General features: G+C 38.3%; 3 protein-coding genes across 4 annotated transcripts; 2 read left to right on the top strand and 1 right to left on the bottom strand.

The window, feature by feature from the left end:
- Window positions 1-43: 43 nt before the first annotated feature.
- On the bottom strand, window positions 44-6,390 carry LOC113685108 (transmembrane protein 192). Its single transcript, XM_027202575.2, has 6 exons — window positions 6,213-6,390; window positions 4,848-5,009; window positions 2,942-3,200; window positions 2,284-2,430; window positions 1,621-1,732; window positions 44-1,142 (listed from the first exon to the last, which is right to left on the bottom strand). Exons 1-6 carry the CDS (start codon window positions 6,243-6,245, stop codon window positions 1,007-1,009), a joined length of 849 nt encoding a protein of 282 aa, XP_027058376.2. The 5' UTR covers window positions 6,246-6,390; the 3' UTR covers window positions 44-1,006.
- A 33-nt stretch (window positions 6,391-6,423) lies between these two features.
- LOC113685095 (protoporphyrinogen oxidase) lies at window positions 6,424-10,243 on the top strand. The gene is made up of 5 exons (XM_027202558.2): window positions 6,424-6,701; window positions 7,189-7,440; window positions 7,644-7,791; window positions 8,414-8,898; window positions 9,425-10,243. The coding sequence occupies exons 1-5, from the start codon at window positions 6,444-6,446 to the stop codon at window positions 9,569-9,571; spliced, it is 1,290 nt and encodes a 429-aa protein (XP_027058359.2). The 5' UTR covers window positions 6,424-6,443; the 3' UTR covers window positions 9,572-10,243.
- Window positions 10,072-24,288, top strand: LOC113685116 (high affinity cGMP-specific 3',5'-cyclic phosphodiesterase 9A). 2 transcript variants are annotated; one of them, XM_089209948.1, is made up of 20 exons: window positions 10,072-10,151; window positions 11,641-11,719; window positions 12,253-12,323; window positions 12,668-12,745; window positions 13,570-13,613; window positions 14,669-14,723; window positions 15,052-15,122; window positions 15,709-15,787; window positions 16,605-16,698; window positions 17,157-17,231; window positions 17,641-17,727; window positions 18,080-18,151; window positions 19,091-19,206; window positions 19,621-19,720; window positions 20,208-20,264; window positions 20,986-21,099; window positions 21,437-21,541; window positions 22,171-22,299; window positions 22,789-23,103; window positions 23,431-24,288. In XM_089209948.1, exons 2-20 carry the CDS (start codon window positions 11,642-11,644, stop codon window positions 23,479-23,481), a joined length of 1,791 nt encoding a protein of 596 aa, XP_089066074.1. In that variant the 5' UTR covers window positions 10,072-10,151; window position 11,641; the 3' UTR covers window positions 23,482-24,288. The 2 variants fall into 2 exon arrangements, with proteins under 2 accessions (XP_089066074.1, XP_089066073.1); XM_089209947.1 differs by lacking the exon at window positions 10,072-10,151 and having other exon boundaries at window positions 11,509-11,719.
- The last annotated feature ends 1,617 nt before the right edge of the window (window positions 24,289-25,905 follow it).

The raw sequence follows: 25,905 nt of genomic DNA, 5'->3' as shown, positions 1-25,905 counted from the left end.
AAAAAACCTGCGTGGAAATATAGCTATAATTAACCAAGTACGATAACCTTGTTAAAATTTTATTAATTGGGTGACAACGAACGAAAAGAACAATACAAAAAATATCGAGCCTGAAAACTGTAGTAATCCTCAAAAGTGTTCTGTTATAAATGGAAAAGGTGGCACTGGTCAAAGGAACACAGAAAAAACAAAAGTACACTGAAAGAAACCAGCTCTACTGTTCATTTTCCCATTTCCTTAGGAGGCGAGCGTGGCCTAGTGGTTAGGGCGCTGCACTTGTAAGCCGGAGGTCCCGGGTTCAAGTCCTCCTCCCTGCCACTGGATGGATTTGTCTTCGGTGGCCCCGAATTCAACTCCTGCACGCTTTGTAGATAGCCAACTGGTCTGCCTCCTACCAGTTGGGGTTTTTAACGAGTTTCTGTTCATTTACTATATTTGTTTCCTTATTTACAGTGTCCCCAATTAGCACAGCAGTGCTAAATACACTGACACTTAAATAAAGTTATTATTATTATTATTATTATTATTTCCTAATCGATAAACAAAAATGATGTACTCTTGCATAGTAACCTTAGCATTATTACTGTTTTTTTTTTTTGACAAACCTTTTATTGACAATATATTAGAAGGAGGAATTAAGAAATTTACGTAATGACAATTTGAATCTTTAGAAGAGAAACTCAAAAACGATGGTCATGGCTCTCAAAGGGATAAATTAAGTTGTTTGATTCTTCCTTTACGTTTAGTAGAAACGAAAAATTGACGATCTTATTCTTTACAAATGAAACGGACGACTGGGTCATTTGAACAACTCTAGATCTGAGAGGAAAGACTTCTTAATCCATTCCTTGAAACACCACGTATGAATACAAATTAGCCTTCCCCAGGCGTTCTCTTTTTGTCCGCGCAAAGTCTGGGAAGGGGTCACGTTACGTCTTACAAAAGCATCCAGAATTAACCTAGCGGAGGGGCCTTGGGACTTCATGTAAGCCGACTACAAATAGAATCAGGCCTCCAAGCTTCCTCGCTCCTGTTGTGCAGTTAGTTTCATCAGCCGTTTTCCCAAGTTGGTATTGTGTTGCTGTAGATATCGGATCATGTCCGCTTGTTTCTCCAGGACTTCATCCAAATAATCATTGTCCCTAAGAGGGTGTTCAATGTATTAGGAAGTTAATTTTTATGCATCAGTCAAAGTATACACAACTATAACTTGCACTGAATCTAAATGATCCTAATCCTGGTCACTCAAAACAGTAATTCGCTTATACACGTGTGTCTCGGAAACCTGTCGATTAGATTAGGTCGACAAGACAAGGTCGAATGGCAGAGAAGGCCGACGATCAGCAAAAATAAATACGCAAGACAACACCAGGAGTGTTATGCGACAGCCAATCGCTGAGGGAATATTTCTGCGAATTGCACCAATCACAGCCGTTAAATACCAGCCAATCACAGCTGGGCATATTGGTTCCTTAGGTAACGCGTAACCAGTTGATGTTAAAGCCCGAGGAAGAATCACAAAATACAATCGATACACGCAATCCACATCGGAAGTTACCACATCGTGTGACTTACAAATGCTTCAGTGAAGGTCTTGAGGGAAAACAATTTCATACTCACCTATATCCTGTTACGGAAAGGGAAGATGCCCCATTGTTTGTGTAAACGTTCAAAAAGTCTGAGTCCTCTGCATCTGGGAGTGGTCTTCTTACGTTGAACTTCATAACTTTTACTGAAACAACAAAATATAACAACACTGCCACAGAAAACAAGTATCGGTAAGCAGCTTCACTCCCACAGTGAACAGAACACAAGTATTCTCTACCACAGGAATTTTGGACAATGTTAAGTGGACAGGTACTGAGAATTTAGAAAATTATCAAACTGAGGGACATTGCCTTCATTCACAATGTAGGAACAAATTCTTCGGAGTAGCCTACAATTCTAACTTTAATGATTGCCTTCAGAATTTGGCAGACAAAACTATTGATACAAGTAATTTAGTATACAAACACAGATAAATGTCACTTTTATTAATTGATCAAATACCGAATTCTCCAATCTAGCGTCATACAAATTGTATGGTGAATAGTAAGGAGAAGTACTAAATACGAGATCTTGGGAGTGAAGGGGTTGATATTTCTTTTTAAAATAGCTTTTTTAGACACTGCTAGGAAGACAAAGTAGCCTTCACGGAGATGAGTGATCATCAATATAGACTCCAAGCTCTCAGATCTATGGAGAGATTAGTTTTAAAATGTTTGGAATATTTGCACAACTTACCTAAGTACCACAGAATTCCAGGCACAGAAATAATAAACTCAACAGTGAAAATAATCTGCAATATATTGTATAGTGCCAGGTCACCCCTGTCAGATTTGTTTGAATCATGACCCATGACTGCATATATAACCAACAAAACAGCATTTCCTGGAAGAAAAACAAACATTGTGTTTGACTCTTGATACATCAAGCCTTTGATGGAAATTTCACACATTAGAGTTGAAAGGAGTTTGAATCATTGGGAGCTAATGACAACTGATGGATAACACATGTTTCCAGTGCTTCAATAGTTATGGTTTCCACACTGAATATACTGTAACATATGTACCGGTAAGTCTTCAAAATAAGTCTTAAAGTTGACCTATGAAATAACAATGCTGTTTCAACAGCTAGAGGTATTGGTGAACATTCCTCACTCTGTAAATATGTAAGAGATTGATACAAATACCAGGAAAATTAATTCACTCCATTCACACTTTTTTCCCAGTAGAGCACAGAGAAGGGAATGGACCTCTTTCCAACTCTCTTCCCACCCAAATAGGGTGTTAGTCTGCTGGTCAATCATAAATCCTATACCTTAATTCAACCAAGTATGAATTAGAGTGTTGTAAAATAAAATACTGTTTCTACTGATAGTGCTGTGAAAATGTAACCAGACCTAGTGATAAAATGGCATGCGGAATTCTTCTCAACTCTTTGGTCTCTCTAAAGAACTCCAGATAACCTTTAGCTTGGGACTGATGATGTTGATATTGCAAAACTCTGTCGCAGATAAATATAACTACCCACAACCCCACATGTAGCAAGATGAAGAAGCTGAATGGAGGATCTGTACCACCAAGCGACAAGGAAACCTCAAAGTTTTTACCCATGAGTTTTTCATTAGGCAAAATAAATTGAAGGGATTCAAAAGCAATCTGAAAAATAAAAAAATTGATAAATATATATTTATATATACAATTATAAGCTTTACTGAAAATTATAGGGAGTGATTGGCCAAGCTACCCTGCTTTATAGGCTAATGTAACATGCCAAACTGGGGCCAATCAGAATATATAGTACATTTGTCTATTGAATGGTATTACATCCAAACTTGATATCATCCTTTTCCTGCAAAATTTAGCATGCATGCATTTGCAGTTTCTTTCAAGCCTTTTTCCAAGCTAATTAAAAGTTATTTATTTGACATATATTCTTTAATTTTGTGTCAAATATTTAATTTTACATATCTTTACTACAGATAACTGAAGACAAGTCTTACCAATTCATAATGGTGGTAGGACTGAGTGGAGTCCAGCGTGGTCTGTAATCATATGAGTGATTGACAAAACCAGACAAGCATGAAGTGAGAGTCTGATTTGATAATCACAAGTATGATTACAGACAGAATTGGACAACATAAAGTCCTGTTACCAATTAATCAAAACCGTAACAAAATGTAAGAAACAAACTACATGTAGCTATACATTTTCATAAAAAATCCAAGTTAACTCTGAGAAAAAGCAAAACAACAATGCATGATGTGTATAGAGATACAACACATACAGTAAACTGTCCAATTACACTGTCTAATCAAAACTATAACAAAATTCTCGAACGTGATTGATTATCATCAGCCTGATTTGAGCACTAATAGGACAGTGTACACATCATACTTGTAATAGGACAGTGTAATTACACAGTTAAAGGGACAGTTAACACATCATGCTTGTGTAAGAGGACAGAAAGCATCATGAGCACACTGTTGTCTCCCATTTCACCGAGTTAAATGTTGATATTTTTATGAAAACATATACCCAATGTCTAGTTTCTTTCTCAAATTTTGTCATAGTTTTGATTAATTGATAATAGGACTTTGTGCTGTCCAATTCTGTCTGTAATCATACTCGTGATTAACAAATTGGACTCCTGCTTTGTGGTCATCCAATTAACAAATAGATTCCAAGTTGCCGTGTGTCTGTTCAGTGATAGATCACAGATGACGTCTAAATGTGGTAAAAACAAAAAAGTGGCACACAAGGCGCAGCTGAGTGTGTCACTAATGTTCTTACCACATTTGACTTCCTCTGTGATCTATTACTGAACAGACGCACGGCAACTTGGAATATACTTGTTTTATATAATAAAGAATCAAAATATATGGAAAAAATTTTTAATGATGACGTCATCAATGTCTGTCCTCCAATAGATCATAAGTGAGAACCTATCAGAATGTGTGCATAAATGAGCTTATTATATAATTTTGTTTATCACTCGTACGATTACAGACAGAATTGGACTCCACTCAGTCCTATTACCATTATCAATCACAAGCACAAAGCATACACTGTTCTATTAGTAGAGAGAAATACTTTGAGGAAATTCTTTGACAAAATTAACAAATCCTTTTATGACAAAATTTTGAAAATACAACATGGCTGAGTGTCTTTCTTTTTGCTACATGTAATTCATAGCACTGATTTTCTCCCAAAACCAAAGAGGCAAATGAAGAACTTGATTAACATCCAAATTATCTTTGCATTACCCATTATCTCAATAAACTCTTAACTTACGCTTGTACTTACAAAGAGGATCAGCTGCAAAATAGCAATCCATGCTGTTCGAATTGGATGAAACTTTGTTTCGGGTAAAAGACCCAGGGAAGCTGTGTCATTGGCTAGGGCTTCTTCCTGGGCTTGAGAAGATATCCCTGGACTGCCACTGTCCTCTCGGTCAAAAAAGTAACCCTGTGGGAAGAAAAAAAAAAAGAGAAAAAAAAAAGTGGGCTTACATAGATACATAACCTTAATTGCTCCCTGAATTTGAGAGCAGCTATATAAAAATTTAGCAAATAATAAAATAAAAATGTCAACAAAACCAAAACAACACCAAAATATACTTACATAATATTTTATGGATATAGACCTCTTATATTTCAACTAATAATGTTTAGAAGTAAAGTGCTAAAAAAAAACTAGTAAACACTCTCCCTGTAGTTTGTTTTGCATGTCCATAGGAGTGTAACCACCTTTATTCCCCTTTCCCCCTCATCACTACTTCAGATAAATGATGTGTTCCTCCATGCTCTGGCCTTTGGGGGATAATTCTTTCACTCCTAAGATCTCGTTACAGTAATAGTAATACAGTGGTAGTAATTCTACTTACTATCTGCTGTGTAATTCTTATTACTTGTGTTCTGAGAATTTGGTATTGGATCAAACAATATTCCCCTAATTTATAATTTTTCCTCACACTCATCTTTTGTCTGCTTTATATTGTATTGACATTTTAGGGGAAATTCTGTCTTGGTCTGACTTATGGGACTTAAGGGTTCATACTTCAAACTCACAAAAAGTGAGAGTTTGAAGCCTGTCAGTGCATATTTGCTTTCCCACGAGAAGTAGAAACACTCCACATCACTTCATGCGACAGACACTGAAGATAAGCATGATATCGCACCAGAAGTCATGGAATCACACGGCATCTCATGCTACAATGAGCCCCCCTCCCCAGCAATGTTAAATAACCTAATAAACGTTACAATGTATGTCACTTGCAAGTAAGTTAAGGAAAAAATAAACGAACCTGATGAAAAATTAAAAAAAATAGTGAGCATGCAAAAACTTGCATCGTCTCACTGTTGTTGGTTAACCTGTGAGATAGTTAAACACATATTTATTCTGCCAGTATACTAGTGAAATTGTGTCATTTAACCTGAAGAGCGGAAATTTCTTTTTGATTGCGACAACGTTAGCGCGTGTATCTTCCTCATTACCGAGGAAACAAATTTATTTCTCTATATTTCATTTTAAACTGACATGAACGAAAGGACAAATGGAAACTTTATAATACAGACGACACGCTTCAGATGATCTGAACGCAAAGGAACAAGCAGAACAGTATTCGTTAAAACAGTCCAGACTGCGCTGATGAGGAAAAAAATCTCTTACCCCGCTTCCTCGGTCTCCACTTAAACTAACCATCTCAGAACTTTGCGATTCTTTCACATTTCGTATCGAAACACAAACTTTGAGCAGTAAAACTTGTAAAAAGCTACAAATATCCACTTAATTTGAGCCTGTGACGCACATGAGTGAGACAAACCTTATACATACAGTGAGCCCGTGTGCAAAAAACCAGCGGAAAACAAAGCAGTACCAGATCTCTTTCAACCTTCCAATATGGCGGTCACAGGTGTAGGGCAAATATCACTTTCCTCACGAAAATTTGCCATTCTCGGTGGAGGAATATCTGGCCTAGCCGCCGCTTATCACCTACTGGATAAAGTGAAAGACCCGAGTAACATAACAGTTCTTGAATCTAGCGAGAGAGTTGGGGGATGGATGCAAAGTTGCTCTACGGAGAACGGGGCTGTTTTCGAGTTAGGCCCGAGAAGTATTAGGCCCGCAGGCAATGCCGGGAGAGCAACCCTTAAAATTGTAAGTAGAATTCATATGAGGGAAATTTCTCATGTGTATGTGTCACTCGTGGTCGCTTTTTGTTTTTATGCTCAACTGAAGTCCTATATTGGAGCAGTAGCTCCACAATTCACTGGGGGTGATTTAGGGACCAGTCGTATTTAAAAGGGGGAGGGACAGGGCTAATGCAAAATTGTACATCCCTTGTTTACTTTATCCTAACCCGCCTTTTCGCGAGGAACTTGAAGTTAAGTGCTTTGTTAGATATTAGGGGTATTTTACCTTATGTTTTGTTATGCCGGAATCACTGAATACTTGTAGAAATTTATATGCCTACCCCCCAATCTTTTTATCTCTGCATAAAAATTGGCGACCTACCAACTTTCTCCACCAGCCCTTCCTACTTCTAAATCACAAAAGGTCCCTTAGAGGGTACTTTCTCTTCGGTGGGAAGGGGTCACTCAATTCATGTTCACGAAACCATCTTTCTTCTGTACTTTTTGAACAGGTTCATGATCTGGGCTTGGAGAAAAATGTTCTCTCAGTTTCTTCAAGTCATCCTGCAGCAAGGAGCAGATTTGTATACTCTCGTGAAAAACTGCATCAGCTTCCTTCTGGAGTTATATCAATAATAAAAAGACAATCTTTGTTTTCTAAGTCATTACTACCTACTATAATTAGAGAACCATTTGTGAGAGGAAAGCAAGATCATGAGGATGAAAGTATTTATAATTTCTTCAAAAGAAGGATGAATGAAGAGGTATGTGCATTTACTAGTTTTCATTTGTCACAATGTATTTTAATATTAATGTTTGATCTGTGAACAAAGGCTGTTGCAAATTCTTTGATTTTAGTTGATTTATCGCAGGTGAATTTGCCCAAAATGTCAACTCAATATCAGTAGAATCACTTTGGATATTTGTCATGATTGGCTTATTTTGTTTGCTTTTCTGTGGTTTCAAGGTAGCGGAGTATCTCAGTGATCCACTCTGTAGAGGCATCTTTGCTGGTGACTCTCGTTTGCTGAGCCTTCAGTCATGTTTTCCTGCTGTGCATCAGTATGAGAATCAACATGGTTCCATAATCAAAGGAGCTTTCTTTACAAAAGAAGGTACCTGCGTTTGCATTTCAGAGGGAAGGTCTTCAGAATTTAGTAGAAGCAACCCTCTTCTAAATGTGGTTGAACAATCTCATTCTTAAGATTGAAGAGCTTTTAACTAACCTCATAAACTTTTAACCCTTCACACCCTAACATCAACATGCACACTCTCCATACTGTTTTCTTTACATTTCCCAATGTGCTGGCAAGGAGAATTTGTTTAAGGTTCTTCAGCTGAGTATCATGTCTTTTATCCACATGACCTTAATGTTTGATTCAGTGGTGATACAGTATTGAAAGGAGAAATTAGATCACTGGTCACTCTCAGGGATTACAGGGTTAAGGTCACTCCATAGTGTTCCATTGCACATCCTTCCTGTGCATAATTTCACATGTAACTAAGGCACGCATTAAAAAATGGATGCTTTTTTGGAGCTCACTGGAGAGGTATATGTAACTCATCAGTTTTTCTCCAACAAGCATGGTGACCTATCTTTATTTTCTGTCTTGGAATTGAGCTATGTCTCTCTTCCTGTAAAATAAATATAAAGGTAAGCAATTCTCATAGGTTAGGAATGGAAATGATTGAAGTAGATTGCAAATGAAAAAATGAAATGTCTTTCATTCATTTTAGTCTCCGACCCCTCTGTTATGAGTCCATTGGCAATAAGGGCTAAAGAAGAACGATGGAGCACTTGGTCGCTCAAGGGCGGTTTGCAGACACTATCTGACAAACTACTTGAAGTATTAATACAGCGGGGAGTGAACGTCAAAATGACCTCACCTTGTACAGCTGTGAATTTTAACCCTGACGGCAAACTGAGAGTAGCATGGCCCAATGAGGAGCTAACAGTAGATCACGTGATGAGCGGCATACCAGCTGAGAGACTCGCAACTATTTTACCCGAAGACTGCCTGGAATTAACATCGGAGTTGAAAAATATAAACAGTACAACAGTAGCTGTGGTCAATCTTGAGTACGAAGGAAATGTAGTGCCCGTGGAGGGGTTTGGGTATTTAGCTCCATCCTCTGAACCATTGAAAGTTCTCGGGATTATCTTTGACTCCTGCGCCTTCCCTGAAAATGATCGACCCGGAGGAAAAACTACACGATTAACTGTAAGTAAGCCAAGTTGTTCATAACAAAAGATCCTTTTAAAGTATCCGCGTTCAGTATACCCCTAAAAAGACCGATTTGAAATTGAGTAAAGAAAGTGGTTCGGGTTACTTCGGTTTCACTTCGCTACGCTCATATAATTCGTTCAGGAAACCTTGTGCCTCTTTTGAAACCAAGAAAATACATATTTAAGTACTTTCAGTATAACCGTACATAGAGCAATATTTTATTGAGTGGCAAAGAGTGCCTTGGTTAACAACATAACAGGTCAGGGCTAGAACCAGGACTTCTCGTTCCAGAGTTCAGCGCGCTCCCGCAAACCCCTGTGTCTCTAATTGTAATTATTGTTATTATAGTAAAAATCCTAGTATTACTATATAGTTATAATTAGTATTAATTTATAGTTATAATGATAACGATGATGATAATGATACCACTTCTACCAATAATAACGATAATAACAATGAACCTGACTCGTTTCGTTTCTGTTCCCTATTTCAATTTCATCCCTTTTCTGTCGACTTTCAGGTCATGATGGGAGGTCACTGGTTCAATTCCCTATTTGGAGATCCTAACTCAGTAGACCCCAGTCATCTACAAGACGTTGCCGAAGAAGCTGCTGAAAAAACGCTCGGCATCCGAACTAAACCGACGAGTTGTTTGACCACTGTGTAACATGACTGTATACCTCAGTACACCTTGGGTCATTCTTATCGTTTGAAAAACATTTTCGACTTCATTGAGAAACGCAAGTTACCTCTTTCTCTGATCGGATCATCATATAATGGTGTTAGCGTAAATGACTGTATTTATAATGCTCAGCGCGCTGTAGAACGAATTTTGGCAGCGAATTGAGAAAGGTTCGAACTCTAGTTAGCAAATATCGTAGACTACCTCGTAGAGGTAGGTTCATCGTAGTACATCGTTGTAGTCTGGTTTTGTATGATTCTGCGAGTGTGAATGGAACCAAACGCATAAATGTCGTTTGGACAGTGAGGGACTAAGCCGAACCCACGAAAAAACAAACCAAGTTTCTTTTCTAGCACGAAGCACCTTGTCTCGTGCCATTCTCTTATCCACTCAATCCACTGTAGCAGAAAGCTATCGCCTAATGTTGGTAAAGAAAAGAGGGTTGACGGTCCACAAATACTATCTTTGCCGATATTTTTTTCTTGTCACTACTGGTCTAGACAACAAGGTCATAAGTCAGAGTTCGACAGAAAGCCATCTGGGTTTCAGAATTTTCCCGGGGATGGTATGTGAAGTACTCGTTTGAGATCATTTTTATGGACAGAACATTTAAGCAATTGATGATAAATAAATGGATACATATTTTGTTTAATACATTTAGAAGGCGTAGCTATGCGATCATTTCTGTGAACAGTTAGAAATTGTAACAAAGAAAATGAACATGTTTTAATTAAGGATAAACAGATATTCTTGATTACATCCATTTTGAAATCACCGGTGATCCTTGTAATCTGATTGGCTCTCATTGGTGCCATGCATTTACGAAACGTAACATTTTCTGCTCTTAATCGCATGTTTTTCCAGCCACAGTGGATGTATTACTCAAATACAATAACCAATCAGAGGACAAGGCTTGTTCAAAGAAACCAATCCAATTGCAGGAAAATAAAAAACAACTAATGCAACTTTCTTCACACTAGCTCACTACAATAGAATGTTTGTGCAGACTAAAGAATCTTGCATTTAAGCGAATGAATTTTGCGATTTTAAAATGGATGTAATTGAGTGGTAAGTGAACTTCGTGTCGTGCAATTTTGGTCTGAAATGTGTGTACTTGTGTACACGCTTATGATTTCGGACCAAGTTGCACTCCACTCAGTTCAATTAGTATAGGTAATTACATGATTTCTCTTTCAATTTAGTGGTAGTAAGCACGAGTACATTTTTCAAAGACAACAAAATTACGGGCTCGTGCATTTGTAGTCTTTGACAAATTTACAAGTGCTAATTCCGCCAAATTGCAAGATAAATCGTGTTATTTCTTGTTAATAAGGTACATAAAAAATCACGGAAGGTCAAGACGGACGAAACTTTGAAAGCATGCGCGCTAATTTGCACAAGTGTTACAACTTTGCACTTGTGTGACATGAGAATGCACTCGTTTTCAGCCAATCAGAAGCGCGTAATTTTTCAGGTACATTATTACCATTTTAAATTAACTTTTTAATTTGGAACCCTTGACTCGGTTTGTTTATCAAGCAACTATGGATTCTATTGGTCAGTTCTTCGTTTGAGGGAGGTCCTATTTTATTTTTGAGATAACGATTCTGCTTACGTCATTTCATTTTCTCCCCCAATTTCCATATACAGCTTCTCGATATACGTCAAACGTAATTACAGTGTAAAGGGGCAGATTCACCGAAACACTTCCACTTTAACAGCTGCTTGCGCAATAACATGAACATGTTTATGAATAAGAGTTATTTCCTTGTCTCATATTGTTGAACCTAATTGAAAAAAAGTAAACAAAATTGTGCTAAATTTTGCTTTTTGCCTCTACAGCAAACGCTGTCGGAATTTGTTATGCAACAGTAATTATCCATTTGTTTTAGGATTTTAACTTTTTTGTTGCCATTGGAAACAGACATATGACATGGTTATCGAGGGCGACTGTAGTTGAATCATGTTCACCTAAGGAAAAGCTTTACCGACTGAGTGGGGCATGAAATACTAGCCTGTTTGAAATAAGTAAAGAGGTAACCAATTTCTTTCAGCATGGGAAATGGAGTTTCGGGCAAAGCGTCGGCAAATCTCAAAACCATTTATCTTGAAGTGGACGGGCGCAAACAAAAGGTAAGAAAATTTTGATCGACTCTCCGTCGTTCTTTCGATTCTATATGTGTTGCCTTTCAGTGAGGAAATCTAATTTAATCGCCATTTGATCAACCACTTTTCATTCTATTTTTTATCCTGTAAGTAATTTTTCATTAGGATCAATGTTAAAATTCGATGATTTTGTTTTTCTAGTGCATGAAATGTGTTGACGATGGTATTTGAGAAGAAAAAGTGGACTCGTTTTATCTTTATATCTCTTAATGTTTCGCGAAATAACTATATTTGATTGCTTTAAAATCACAGTAAGGTAATGAAAAATGGCGGAATTGAATTGTTAAGTTGATGAGTCGCCTCCTCAAGCGTAGAACGGTGCCAGCTATATATTTCCATTAGCTGGTCAAGTTGAGATTGGTAAGGAGCTGCAATTTATGCACTCCACGCAGTGTCGAAATGAAAAGAAATGAACAACATGATAACCCTTGGGACCTAATCACATTACACTTGTGTAACTGAGTATAGTGAACATTTTCTTCTTTCGAAATTTCATTTAGGTCGTTTTCTCAAAGCACAGTAGTTCTCGGGATATCAAAGATCTTCTAGCTTCAGCCGTTGGAGTGAGTCGGTAAGTTCAGAGGGTTGTCTTTGTCTGGTCTGTACAATTAATTTTCTGTAAGTTCATAGCCAAAGATGTTCTGTTCAACGACCTAATTTTCTCTGTTATTAGCGAGGTTTAAAACTGAGGAAATTACATCCCTACTTCACATTTTTGAAAGTGCAGAGTTAAAGAAATTTGTTTTCGTACTTCCGTGTTGAAGAGAATATTTCGATAATTCACAGTGGGGTCGTCGAAAAAAACCCTGTGTGGCCATGGAATCGACAAATCTCAGCTATAGTCTCAAGTATTCCTCTCTCTCCCGTCATTTTATCTTGCTGTTATTCATTTCGTACTGTTTTTTTTTATCTCAGATGGTCCAACATGATGTTGAAGACACAAGATGGAAGCACTGTGTGTATTGAGCCGAATTTACCGTCGAATACTGCACGGTAGGAGAAAATATTTTAATATCCACACTCATTTGGGTCTCGAGGAGTAACTTTACAACTAATGCTCCATTCACACTACAGCTAAGAAATGTTTCAAAGCTGTTTTTTTTTAACATGGCCTAAAATTTTTCCTTTGTGGAAGTTGCTTACATTGTAGTTTATCGACTTCAAATGTAGTATAACGAAAATACAGCCCAGTGATTACTTGAACCCCATTCAGTTTTCTGTCGCTAATTTTTCATTCTGTTAAACCTGATTTAACTAAACATGTTTTGCTGTGGTGGATGGGGCATAAATCACGCTCAGAGAAAAGTATTTTCAAATTTTTTCATGGCATTTCATTCTATATTTCCAACAATTGTCACTTCTTTTTTTTCACGTAGTGTGAGTGAAAACAAGCGGTTCTTGGCACAAGAGAACCGAGGCAATCTCATATTTAAAATAACTTGACGAAAATTCTGACAATTAAGCATAACTCTTTCAGTAACTGTAGGATTTACCGCCTTCGTTTCCTGTTTTTAAAGTCTACGAAGCTTGTTTACTCGCCATAAGTTGACTTTTAGGCCAATGCGCATATACTTCGCCCATCTGCACATTGTTATGAACGATGTTTTCGTTTGTTTCGTAGATCACCTTATCGTATTGTAATTGGTGCCATGGACAAAAATCCATATGCTTCGCCCATCTGCACATAGTTATTAACGATATTTTAGTTTCATTTCGTAGATCACCTTATCGTGTTGTAGTTGGTGCCATGGACAAAAATCCATATACTTCGCCCATCTGCTCATAGTTATTAACGATATTTTAGTTTCATTTCGTAGATCACCTTATCGTGTTGTAGTTGGTGCCATGGACAAAAAGCACGGTAAGTTAGAAATGATACTATAGGTTTCGGACCGCCGTTGAATAAGCGTTATACTGAGTTTTTCCCGTAGTTGAAATTGCTGTGTGGCATGGACGCGTCACTTGTAAGTAGCTGGAGTGGCATGGACGCGTCACTTGTAAGTAGCTGGAGTGGCATGGACGTGTCACTTGTAAGTAGCTGGACGTACAGGATGCCTTTTTTCATCTGGTCAGAAAGCGAAAAAGGTGGAATAAGTAAAATAGTCAGACATTACTCGGTACTTCTGCGGTAAGCTTGGCATAGGTTGGACATTTCCAGCGCGTGGACCACGTTGTGAATTCCCCCCGCTTGTTTTATATGCGAGTTCCCCCCGCTTGTGCTAGTTGTGAAGTTTCCCGCATTTAGTGCTCGTTGTGAGTTTCTTGCACTTGGTGCTTGTAATATGTTTTCTCGCACTTGGAGTTTGTTGTATGTTTGTTATGAAATACAAAAATTAGAAGTCGGTTTGGGGACTACTTAAATTAGGAACGTTCTGGCGAAATATTTGGGTACTGTTTAGGCCTGTTAGGTTATCTTGAAATCTTTGTGTGAGTCTTTTGAGCCTTGGTTTGTTACGTGCTGTAAGACCACAAATTTATTTTAAGTTATTGAGTGATGTGTCCCTGACCGTTATAGTCAGGTTTAATTCTCGTACGATGATCAACATCGCTAGTCGTGTTAGGGTTTGTCCTTAATCTTGCTTAGAGTCCTCAACGGGAAGTTTTCTCGGAGAGTCAAGTAAACTGTTGCTGATCAGACTCTCGGTGCCTCTCGGCGCCGTTTGCGCGTTGTGTACGAGCTAATCTACCCCGACAGTCCAATATATTTCTCCCAGCATGGTAATTGGTTTATTTTTTCCCGCGCTTGGCACTGAGGGCATGTTTTCTCCTTCGTCACACTTGGTGGATATATCCTTTTTCCTTTCGTTTTTTTATCTCCTTCAATCATACTTGAATTACAAAAGGTTTATATTACTACAAATTTTCTTCTCTTTCCTTTGTTCACGTTATTTTCGTTCCATTTTTCTTCGTATCTAGGAGACGAAGAGGTCTTTGCAAATGTGCTCAGCCAAGTTGCTGATAAGTTTATCAGGTTAGATAAACATTAACTGACTTCTGGCCAAGCTTGATTTTTTGAATTATTTAATGAGTTAGAGATAAATTTGTTTTAACTCGGTTGAAAATATCAGTCTTACGTAGAGAATACATGCAAATTCTGGTCAATTGCTCATACGACATTCAATGAATATTTCTTCATAACGAATTTATCACTTGGCTTTTGTTTATTTTTCCTTGCTGAAAAGCCACCACGAATTTTCGTATTTGCACATATAATGGCTCAGGTTATTTCCTGTTACTATGATAAAAAATGTCTGGCGTATACTTGATCACCAATTTTTTTACTGTTAATTTTTTTCCAGTACCTTCACAGTGTCCCAGCTGAAGTCCGAATTGGCCAAACAACTGTCGCATTTGGAAAGAAAAGTAGAAGGTTACTCGAGCACACCTTACACACCTTTGTGCATGTTCTCTAAACTTCCCGCGTGCTTCATAGTTCATGAACACACGCTGAATCGCGAAGAAATTATGTTATAAATTAATTCAAATAGTACGCGCGCTCTGATTGGCCATAAAACCATTTTACATGAGCGTATGTAAACACGGTTTTCGTTCCTCTTTCATTAGTTATTTTATAAAAGAAATGTAAAATGGTTTCCGTGTTTATATAGCCTGATGTAAACACTTGGGAGGTTGGGAGAACACTCGATAAGCTGGAAACCACTCCGCTTCGCGTCGTGGTTTCCTACGCTTATCTCGTGTTCTCCCAACCTCCCAAGTGTTTACATCAGGCTATGTAAACACGGAAACCATTTTACATTTCTTCATTAAAAATTGTAGCGAGGCTATTAAGAATAGAAATCACCAGAAAACACTGATAGCAATCGATGTTTGGGCAAAGATGAGCTGCTTTTTCTACGATTCACAAATCTCCACGAAGCGTCTTTAACTCGTCATAAGAAAAAAATCACAGTTATGATTATTTGAAACTGGTCCCTTTATTTTCCTTTTGCTTAAAGTTGAGGCATTGAAGGCAATTGAAATGCAGCACTTGAGTGCAGAGATCACCGAGATAAGGGAACAAATACGTCAAGACAGGTATTTATTCCAAAAATCTACGCACATTTCTTTTTTTTACTTCATTTTCAGATCCGATGAGAATCTAGTACATTCCCCTTTGGTGTTAATCACAATATTTTTTAAATTGAATGTCCAGAGTAATCCGGGATCGCGTGATTTTACTCTACTCTGCAGTCTCTGATTGGCTGGGAAAACTCGCGCTATTCTACCAAGGCGATCAAATTCACAACTAAAATCCATCGCGACGTGGTCACATAACAACTTCGGATTTGGTTTTATGACACTCATTCGAAACTCTTTCTAATTTGAAATAATGTGTTCGAGAGACCTTCAAGTTAAGGTAAGAGACTGCCATTCTTATTCCAAGTGTGAATCCCTCGAGCGCTTATTTCAGATCAGCCCCGTTTTAGGAGATCGTCTATTCTATTCTGTTCTCTGCCTAAACATTCAAGCCATGTGAGACACAGGCAAATGATAGACCGGAAGCACATTACATATCTTATTATGAAGGTGTCGAAATATTCTATTCTATGATAAATATTGCTAATACTTGGAAACGCTTAGCGAAAAAATTCGATGTCACGTATTGAGTTAAATCACACGTCAAGAAAAAATGAAATGATTCCCTCGGTAAAAAAAAGGAAAGACGAGAAATGGAAGAAAAATCAAGCTTGAACTCTAATTATGAAGAAGGTGCAAACTAAAAGAAAAAATATTTCCGGCTGATGAGTACAAAAATGTAGAAAACACAGACACAGAATCGAAGGCCACTATCTTGCTTATGATATTTTGATAATTGCTAAACTGTGATCGTTTTTGCTCGTAACAATCCTAGAATCACTTGGCAAGCCATCAAAGACAATGTCAAGACAAACAAGAATAACAAAAGGAACATCAGCATTTCACGACCAATGCCCAACTTTGTCAAGGTAACTTAAAGTGAACATAAGGTGATCTTAGGCAAGAAATCCTTTTGTAGCTGCTTAAACACTTGATATAATTAAAGGCTCCTGTGAGGCAGCTCATGGATGAATTGGATTAGCTAAAGAAAAGGCAGCTGAGTAAAAAAATAGGTCCGCAATGCGAACATGTGTGGCTTACGATCATGTTATCGGGCAAGATTTCACGCCTTTCTCGTCCCCCTATAAAAATTGACAGACACAGTGGAACAAAACAATAACTTAGCAGGAGAGATTGGAGCTGGATTGTTAATCCATTTTTGATGAATAAATTAATCAGAATCGAAAGTGTCATGTCGTGAGCTAAAAATTAAAGACGGCAGTCTCTTCCGTATAACCTTACCCGCCACACTTGGATATATCTAGTCCCATACCTGGATATATCTTTTGCGAATAGGTTTTCAATTAAATGTAAATTTATTTTGCAGTATACCTTGTCTCAAACAACGGTAGAGCAGTTGAAGGAACCAATTTTCAACATATGGCACTGGGAACCTAATGAGGTGTGACGTAAATTTGTATTAAGGTCACTGAGTCTGCGTAAAGCCAACGAAGCTAAACTGCTGGAAATTGTCCCAGTTTTTATAACATAAAGCGAAAATGAGTAATTATAACTCAGCCTTTATAAAGGATGGGATGATAGTCATTTATGATAGTTAACCCGTTGTGTTATATGTAATATTACTTGGCCTTCTAATTGGCAACTTACTCTGCAAATTCACACGCCAAAGTTTGTTCTTTTCTAGTCATCTTGGCGGCCAAAACGGTCGCAGCATGGAGTCCCTATTTTGTTTCTCTTTTGCTTTTTTCATCATTCTGATTTCATGTTTGCGTCTGTTCTTTTCTGTGTGCACGTCTATCTACTTAACTTTTCTTTACGATAATCCATCAGGTCTTATCTCTGTTTTATAGATGTTGTCACTCATGGAACATATGTACCAGGAACTTGGACTAATCGATGACTTTGGAATCAACTCAGTTGTTCTAAGGCGTTTCTTGGTAAGAGTAATAGAAGTATTAACCCCTTAACTTCCATGAGTGACCAAGACAGAATTTCTCCTTACAATATGAATACGATATCAAGCAGACATGTGATAAGAATCAAGAGAAAATATCAAAAAGTGGATTATTATGTGATCCAGTACCAAATTCTCCGATCTACCATCATAACAATTGTACTGCAGACAGTAAGGAGAGTTACTAATTAGATCTTGGGAGTGAAAGGGTTGATAAGTGGTTTCTCTTTCAGTCATAAGACTGAAACCAGTTATTTCAGAAATCATTCGTCAAACCGAAAATGTTTATTTACCTGTTACAACATCTAATATTATTTCTGGCTCAAACTTCACAGGTATCAATTCAACAAAACTACCGAAACAATCCTTTCCACAATTTTCGTCACTGCTTTTGTGTCACTCAGATGGTAAGTGACGTCCTCTCGATAAAATGTTATTTAAAGTTTTTCTCGCTTCATTTGAATCACGGACAAGAATTTTGTAACGATCAAGGCCTGTCTCACTGTGTATATGAAACTTACTGAGAAAAACAGGATCTTACTTGTTGTAGAAGATTCAGTTAACGTAAAACGATAGAGAACAAAAATAAAGAACGAGGAAAACAGGTGAAATCAGTCGGTTGATGAGTCGGTATTCTATTGTGACATGTCCTGTGTCTTCTACACCAAGAGGGAATCGAAAAATACAAACAGATTTAGGAAACTTTGTTTTAAAGTTCTTGGTAACCGGAAGAAAAATTTCCGGTGGGGAGGAGGGGGAGCTGGGATTGAGTTGAGGCAGTACTTTTCTTCCAGGAATCCTTTACTTCGTAAAACTTAGAACAATACTCAATTTGAAGAACAGAAATTCATTGAAGATACTGTAAGGAAAAAACAATAAATGAAGAAGAAGTTTACGCACTTGCTCCATCTGCTCAAACGAGGGGAGTAGAATGGCTGAGGGTTAAGAACATGAAGTCCCTTTCTGGTTTGGCCTAAATTTTGTTATATTTCGGTAGTAGTGTGTTTTTGTTTTCGACCCTGCTTCGGGAGTTTTCATCCTTGTTTCCCAAGTTTTCATCCTTGACTCGGGAGTTTTCTCTGGCTTCGCTAGTTTTCCTACCTCCACAAAAGCCAATACTTAAATTTCCAACCCGACCAGGACACGGTGGACACACAACAACTTTGTGGAGGTAGTTTTGCAAAAATTCAATCTTTTTGTGGCGTACCCCAACAGTTCTTCCAAAATGTGTGCCTGAAAACTTTTAACAATGAAAAGTATAAAGAAGACTTTCACTCCTTTTTTGACTTGAAGTTTTCAATACATTCAATATAAAAGTGGTCTCATGCGTGTTTCTTTCTCATCAGATGTTTTGCATCGTCCATCTGTGTAACCTAAAAGACTTGCTTTCAAAAATGGACCTGCTTGTTCTTATGACCGCCTGCATTTGTCATGACCTCGATCATCCGGGATTTAACAACACGTAAGTTGTTCAATTTAAAAACAGCACCATAGCCAGCCAATCAAACTGCATGTGTAAAGCAGTTTTCAGTGGAGTGTTGGAATATAAAAACGAGCGCAATCCCGGCTACCAATCAGAACAAAGGTTAGCCTATGTGTAGCTACACCCTCCGCCCCCCCCCCCCCCCCGCCCCCCCCCCCCAAGTGAAAATTAACAAGAAAACTGTTTTCAGCGCGGGAAAACGCGGCAGACCTAGTCGCGATTGTCTTTGGTTTTGCATCTGATTGGTTGAGAGGATGGCGCAATTTTTCTGGAACAATATACAGAGCAGAGTGAAGTAAAAGCAGAACGATCTTGGATTACTTTCGATCCTCAAGTAAAAAGTTGCTTTGATTGAACTAATTGTCTGATCTTTAATTTTTCCAATATCTACAGTTACCAGATCAACGCCCAGACGGAGCTTGCCATTCGTTACAATGACATCTCACCTCTGGAAAATCATCACGCAGCCATCGCGTTTGAGATTATTAGTCAGGTATCTGATGTCCTTTTAACACTTTAACTCACTGTAACTTCTCCCCATAAGATTCGTACGATATCTGGCAAACGTGTAATGAGAATACTCAAACTTATCAGGCAGAACTTGAGTTTTTATCTATACCTTACACTAAATTCTCGTAACTAATTTTCATGGAAATGTGTAGCAGCTAGAGGGGGAGAATTAGCTAATAGATCTTAGGAGTTGAAGGGTTAATAACGGCCATGTTTAATAATGATTTTAGCTCTCGCCCTTTTGAAATCATCCCGTACATGATAGCCATAGTCTATAATTATAAATTGAAAGAGAATTATGATGATGTACACGATCACGATCAAAAATCACAAAACGTTCTCGCCGCCAAACTTTATGTCTCCAAATCATCAGTGCTACAAGCTGCACTTATCACACTAATGTGTGTAAGATATGTCAAAAAAGTTGCACAATCAGGCAATAACTAGTTATAATGTATTGTTGTTATCAGCCGGACTGTAACATATTTGCCAACCTTAGTAAGGAGGATCAGAAGAAGATTCGGCAGGTGAGAATTGTCTCTTACTTCTGCCAGTCCCCTGTTTTAACCATTATGTCGATAGAGGTCGATGTTTCTTTTTCTCAAATTTTGAAAAGCCCTTTGTTTGTGACAATACGATTCTTTAAGGATCTTAGCAAGACAGAGAAAGGCTGAAGCGCCGTGGCGTTCTCGTCACACAATTGTAACAGTTAACAGTCATACCGATGATGATATTTAGAGTGAGAACGAAAAATTTACTTCTTTTTAGCTGATGTAGGTGGCGTAACAAACAACATCAACAACAACAATTTTAAAACACCCCAAAGCTATCACGAATCTATTTTGAACTGGTTGTATTGCTTTCCCCACCCCCTCCCCCCCTTGGATCCCTTGATGAGATACAACTGGTTCCTTACCCCTCTCCCTTTACTATCCTTCTGACATTTCGTCAATACCCCCAAATACGTTAATGAGGGTGGAATCAGGAGCTATGATGACGCAGAAGAGGAATCAAATCCATCGTCAAATTGATCCGTCCATTGATTTAGAGTTTTGCGCGCTCGCTACCAGACTACGGCGTCTCTACTTTCCGGTTGCATTAGGTAAGGAAGCCTAGGGAGAGGGCGCTTTCAAAAGTAATTTTGTACCTAAGGCATGCATGCGGGACTTGGCTTTGGACTAACTTCAGGGAGAGATACCTGCACTCCCTTCCCATAACTGTCATTTTGTAATAAATTTTTTTTCTCAGGAAATTGTGATGCTGATCCTGGCCACCGACATGGCTCGGCACAGTGAGATAGTGGAGAGGTTTAAGAGTAAACTGGACACCTTTGATTTCAGCAACGATGATTACGTTAGTTCGGTGAGCGAATGAACGAAATTTGTTCACGGTAGCTGTCAGGGTTGTTTTAACACGTATTTTTTACGTCTGCGGAGAAAAGTCAGGTGTTGATTTTTAATACTGCCTCCCATGGAGGCGAAGCCATAATGTTGTCCTATTGAGTGAATGAGTGAGTGAGTGGGTGGGTGGGTGTAACACTAGAATACAAACGACCTCTTAGCCCACAACGAAGTCTATCGAGTTGTACCCGATGTTCCTCGCTCTTGGCTTTTGTCTGTTTCGGGAAATACCCATTTATTACATGAACAACCTTTTAAAAATGTCTGTTTTTTTAAAAGCTGTCCCTTTTTTTTATTAGCTCAAGATGATTCTTATAAAGTGTTGCGACATTTCAAATGAAGTTCGTCCAATAGATGTATCTGAACCTTGGGCGGACTGTCTTCTTGAAGAATACTTCATGCAGGTTAGAATGAGGAGTAACCAACCAATCGTAATTCAGGGAATCAACTTCCAAAAACCATGGCCAATAGAAGTAACTGGTGCGGAAACATTTTTTGGATTTTTTCTTGGGGCTTTTTTCAACTGTGCAATGTCAGTATCCGAGAAACTACGCACCCCTTCCCTAACCCAACTAAAGTCAACTGATAACAAGATAGGGTTAATGTTGGGTTAGGGGAGGGGTAGGTGCGCAGTTGTTCAGTTACCGATATTGATCCAAAACTTCCCATATACTTTTCGGTTACAATAAGATAACACCAAGAGAAAAGATTGACCTCGGTCAAGGAGCTTTAACATAGACTTCAGTACTTAGTTTTCTCTTTCCATCGCTTCTCATAATCAGACATGTTCTAATTACGAAAGGAAAAAGGCACTGACAGTTGTACGAACGGCCAATTATGAGTTCCAAATATCCAAATTATCAAAATGAGGCCAAGAGCACAACCTCATTCGTGAAAGTAAGGATTTGCGTTAAGCCTCGCTTCTGAATAGAGGTATCTGCTTAAAATTTTTGCCTATGGGGGGGGGGGGGGGGGGGAGTGAATACTGGAGCTTGGTGTGCCCATGACATGCTATTTGACTCGATATTTCCAGAGTGATCGAGAAAAAGCCGAGGGTCTGCCTGTGGCTCCTTTCATGGACCGTGATAAAGTCAGTAAACCGACCGCGCAGATCGGCTTCATCAAGTTTGTGCTGATTCCGCTGTTTGAGCTGTTGAACAAGGTATTTGTAACAATTTTAAGCTAACTGTTGTCGTGAAAACCTAAAGTGCCTCTCAGATCTTTCATTTTTCGGACGTTTTTTTCGTTTGTCCAATATTAGTTTACCCAGTTTGGAAAACGTACTCAGAAAATGTTAGAATATGGATAGAAACTCAAATATAGATCAACTCAATGGTCGGTGCGTTAATTTATTAATTCATTGGCGTAGTTGTAAGCGCACTGAAGCCTGGATCGGAAGGAGTAGCTCGGATCCTGGTCGCCGTTAATATGTTCGGTTCTTGTTCAAGACACTTTATTCTCACATTGCCTCTTGCAAACGAGGAGTTCAAATGGGTACCAGTGACTGATAGTGATGCGTAATGCAGTGCAGAGTGGGGAAGGGGTTTGGTCACTTGTGACGAAGATCCAAGGGGACCAGCTCTATTTTTAGACCCTTTGTGCCGCCTTGTACTTGTGTCTCTTTTTAAATTCTCTTATGGTTTATTTGCAGTTGTTTCCTCAAGTAGCCCCTGTTATGATTGTGCCTCTACGTGAAGCCTACGAAAACTACGAAAGAATGCGCATTGAGGAGGAAGAAGTTAAGGCTGCCACGGCCGACTTCCCTGAAGATTCAAGTCCTCCTGAGAAAAGTGTGGATAGTAGCAGTAAAGTAGGTAAAGGAGGGTGGAGTCCGTCAAAGGGCAAGTCGAACTTAATGGGTGTGTCCAAGGAAATACGAGAGATATTCCACGACCGAAACAAGGAGAGTAAACAAACGGAAAAAGAGCAGGAGAAACTGGCCCGCAACACCAACAAAAAGCAGGAGGTAGGAAACTATAGGAAGCACTGAACGGGGAAAAGAGAAAGGATTGATAAAAATAATACCGATAATGACAGTCATGATCGTGATGATAATAACGATAATAATAATGACAATAACAATGATAATTATTCCGCTTTTGTACCTGCGACATTATTCGGATAACTTTGGTCAGTTTTCTTTGGTGTGCCGTTCTTCAGGATCCTGCTGAACAGGCAGATTAATATCGTAACTGGTCAGTGGTCCATTGAAGTAAGATTCAATATGACGAACTACGATTAATACAAGCGGACTATACTTTTAATCGATTTTCAAATTTGTTTTCTGATTCAGAAAAAGGATGAAGCCGCAGATTGCAGTCCGTCAGCAAGCGAAGACAAATAGATGGTCCACAAGCCTGATTATTTTGAAGATATGGAGACTTGACTATGAAAATGTGATCTATTTTCCCAGTATATTTAACGTTAAAAGATTTAATTACGACCCTGAGATCGTTTTATTCGGCTGCTTTTTTCCCACGAGACAGACCAGCGGCGGGGTGGGGGCGGATATGAAGCGTTTAAATCAGACCAAGGGTTGTTGTTAATTCTTAAGCTATTTTGTTTCTCTCAGTTTTCTAAACCCAATCAATAGCCGTCAGCATTAACATAAGCAATATTTCTCGCATCTCTAATAGCCACTAGTCTAGGCGAGAGACCATCAGTCTAAGAGACTGAAACGCTCTCATCAGGATTATTCTAAGTCTGACTATTTTGGATCACATCTACTTTCGGAGGTCCCTGAGGAATATAGAAATACCTTATCCGAATTTTGTTTGGCTGGTCTTTTTTCTACAATACATTTAGGCGACACCAAAGAAAACATTGATTAAAAAAAGAAGTAACCTTCGCATCGAGAACTTTGTGAATAGCGTGCTGTTAAAACAGGCTTCAATGGCGGCTGGCTTCCTCTTCAGTGTAACGTATGAAAGTCACGTTGCCGTCGACTTCCAAATAATACGGTAATTTGGTTTTATTAACTGAGTTAGTAAGGTAAATTAGCCTCCACAAAGAGTTTCTAAAGCTACGCTGGCCAATTTAATTGATAAACTCTGTGATATTTTACGTGATTGTTTCGTTTTCGACAGTCAGGAAATGTATAAATTTAACGAGCACATTCAGAGCTATTATCAAACTCAATAAAACTCTTTTGAGAGAGAGAGAGAGATAGAGACAGACAGACAGAGACAGAGACAGAGACAGAGACAGAGACAGAGAGACAGAGACAGAGACAGAGACAGAGACAGAGAGACAGAGACAGATACAGGCTTTAATGTCGTGTTACAGCGTCTGTTGCAAATAGATTGTAAATAAAGGAAATCAACGGTTATTGTATTAGATTAGAAATTAATGAATACCTATTAAAGGCTCCTTAGAGCTACCTCATGGTACGTACCTTTGATTCCTCATAGGGACACAGAATTTTTTTCTTTGTCCCATGCTCGAGACGAGGCGAGTGAACATCTTCCTCTCCAACCTTTCAAATTTATGGTACTTATTTCAGTTGTACCTATTTATCATTCTTAGCCCTTAGGATTACTGCACCTACATTGCCTCCTTTTTGAGTGAAAGGATGTCGGTGCTTCTAATTCATTTGCATGCTTTTGATATTGTTTTTCCATCATGGGAGAGTGACAAAGCGTTTTAATTTCTTCATGTTTTTTTATTTCACCGGTAAATTACAGGGCATCATCTTCATCTCCGTTGTCTTTTTGTTATTTCTTAAGTTCCCTTCGTAAGAGAAAAACAAACAATCATTCAGTTATTCATGCAATTTCAAAATGAGGCCTTAAAAATTTCTTTATTTATTACTGAGATCTACTGCTTTTGATGCTATTAGTCTTTCAATTCAGCTATTTTCGAGAATCTGAGTAATTTCCTGATCACAAAGTATTTCCCAAAATTCAGTTTCTGTGAATTTCATTTTCTCCTCTTGTCAAATGCAGCCTGTCAGCAGCCTGGTGCAAACGCAACTAGGCGCCAAATCTGTGACGTATAGCCGATTATTGGGTGCAGTTGTTAATCCCTATTCATCACAAGTTGTGGAGTTTTCAGCAAACCACGCCGTCCGTTTTACAGTGAAGATGTGCCGTCCGTTGTGCTAAATTTTACGTTGCACTAGAAGGAAGAAGACATTGGACCTCTAAAGAAGAGCAACGAAAGCACTTTTTTGTCACTACAACAACAGGTTAGCATTGCCTTTGGAAAATATCGCTTTAACACCTTCAGAGATCTGAACGAGTCGTATTAGCTCAGTTCAACGACAAAGCAGAGTTGGTTGCTTGGTCTTAGCCGCTCTTCAACTCGAAATAAGACTTAATTAGGGCCGTGGCTTCGAGAAAAGCATAACTGACATAGGATTGTAAAATATATCTCCAGTGAAACGTTCAAATAAAAATTTTTGGCTCGCTATTTCCATTCGGGACTTCATTTTGTATTTGAGTGCAGCCACGTGGAAGTCTGACACCGCTACTCGACATTTTGAATTTTTTTATGCTTTCGCTTTCTAAAATTGTTTCAAGGAGCAAAAACTACACAGAGTTTCAATTTCTAAGTTTCGTTCATGGAATTTTTTTTCTTGACATCTTTTAATCAGTACAATTAATTTGAAGCAAATAAAATGCTTTGCGGAACACGAAACTTTTGTGGTTTATTGAGTAAATATTGCTGAAAAACAATACAAATAATGAAACTTTGCTTTATTAACTTCCTCACTGATTGAAATAATTAAAGACAACAAGTAAATTAACACTCAGTTTATTAGTAAAAA

Source organism: Pocillopora damicornis, chromosome 6 (genome assembly GCF_964200805.1).
Source record: "Pocillopora damicornis chromosome 6, jaPocDami1.2, whole genome shotgun sequence".
In the NCBI taxonomy this organism is placed as follows: domain Eukaryota; kingdom Metazoa; phylum Cnidaria; class Anthozoa; order Scleractinia; family Pocilloporidae; genus Pocillopora; species Pocillopora damicornis.
The sequence above is the reverse complement of the archived record's forward strand: the minus strand, read 5'-3'. Positions and strand labels throughout refer to the sequence as shown.

What these genes read in the sequence shown, in the direction of transcription:
- LOC113685108 (XM_027202575.2), bottom strand. Translation starts at nt 6,245, where the DNA reads ATGGTTAGTTTAAGTGGAGACCGAGGAAGCGGG. An exon ending in GTGGAGACCGAGGAAGCGGG is followed by an intron (nt 5,010 to 6,212) that starts GTAAGAGATTTT and finishes TTCTTCCCACAG; the next exon opens with GGTTACTTTTTTGACCGAGA. An exon ending in GCATGCCATTTTATCACTAG is followed by an intron (nt 2,431 to 2,941) that starts GTCTGGTTACAT and finishes TTTTTCTTCCAG; the next exon opens with GAAATGCTGTTTTGTTGGTT.
- LOC113685095 (XM_027202558.2), top strand. Translation starts at nt 6,444, where the DNA reads ATGGCGGTCACAGGTGTAGGGCAAATATCACTTTCCTCACGAAAATTT. An exon ending in GGAGAGCAACCCTTAAAATT is followed by an intron (nt 6,702 to 7,188) that starts GTAAGTAGAATT and finishes CTTTTTGAACAG; the next exon opens with GTTCATGATCTGGGCTTGGA. An exon ending in AGCTTTCTTTACAAAAGAAG is followed by an intron (nt 7,792 to 8,413) that starts GTACCTGCGTTT and finishes CATTCATTTTAG; the next exon opens with TCTCCGACCCCTCTGTTATG.
- LOC113685116 (XM_089209948.1), top strand. Translation starts at nt 11,642, where the DNA reads ATGGGAAATGGAGTTTCGGGCAAAGCGTCGGCAAATCTCAAAACCATT. An exon ending in GAACAAATACGTCAAGACAG is followed by an intron (nt 15,788 to 16,604) that starts GTATTTATTCCA and finishes TAACAATCCTAG; the next exon opens with AATCACTTGGCAAGCCATCA. An exon ending in GGCACTGGGAACCTAATGAG is followed by an intron (nt 17,232 to 17,640) that starts GTGTGACGTAAA and finishes TCTGTTTTATAG; the next exon opens with ATGTTGTCACTCATGGAACA.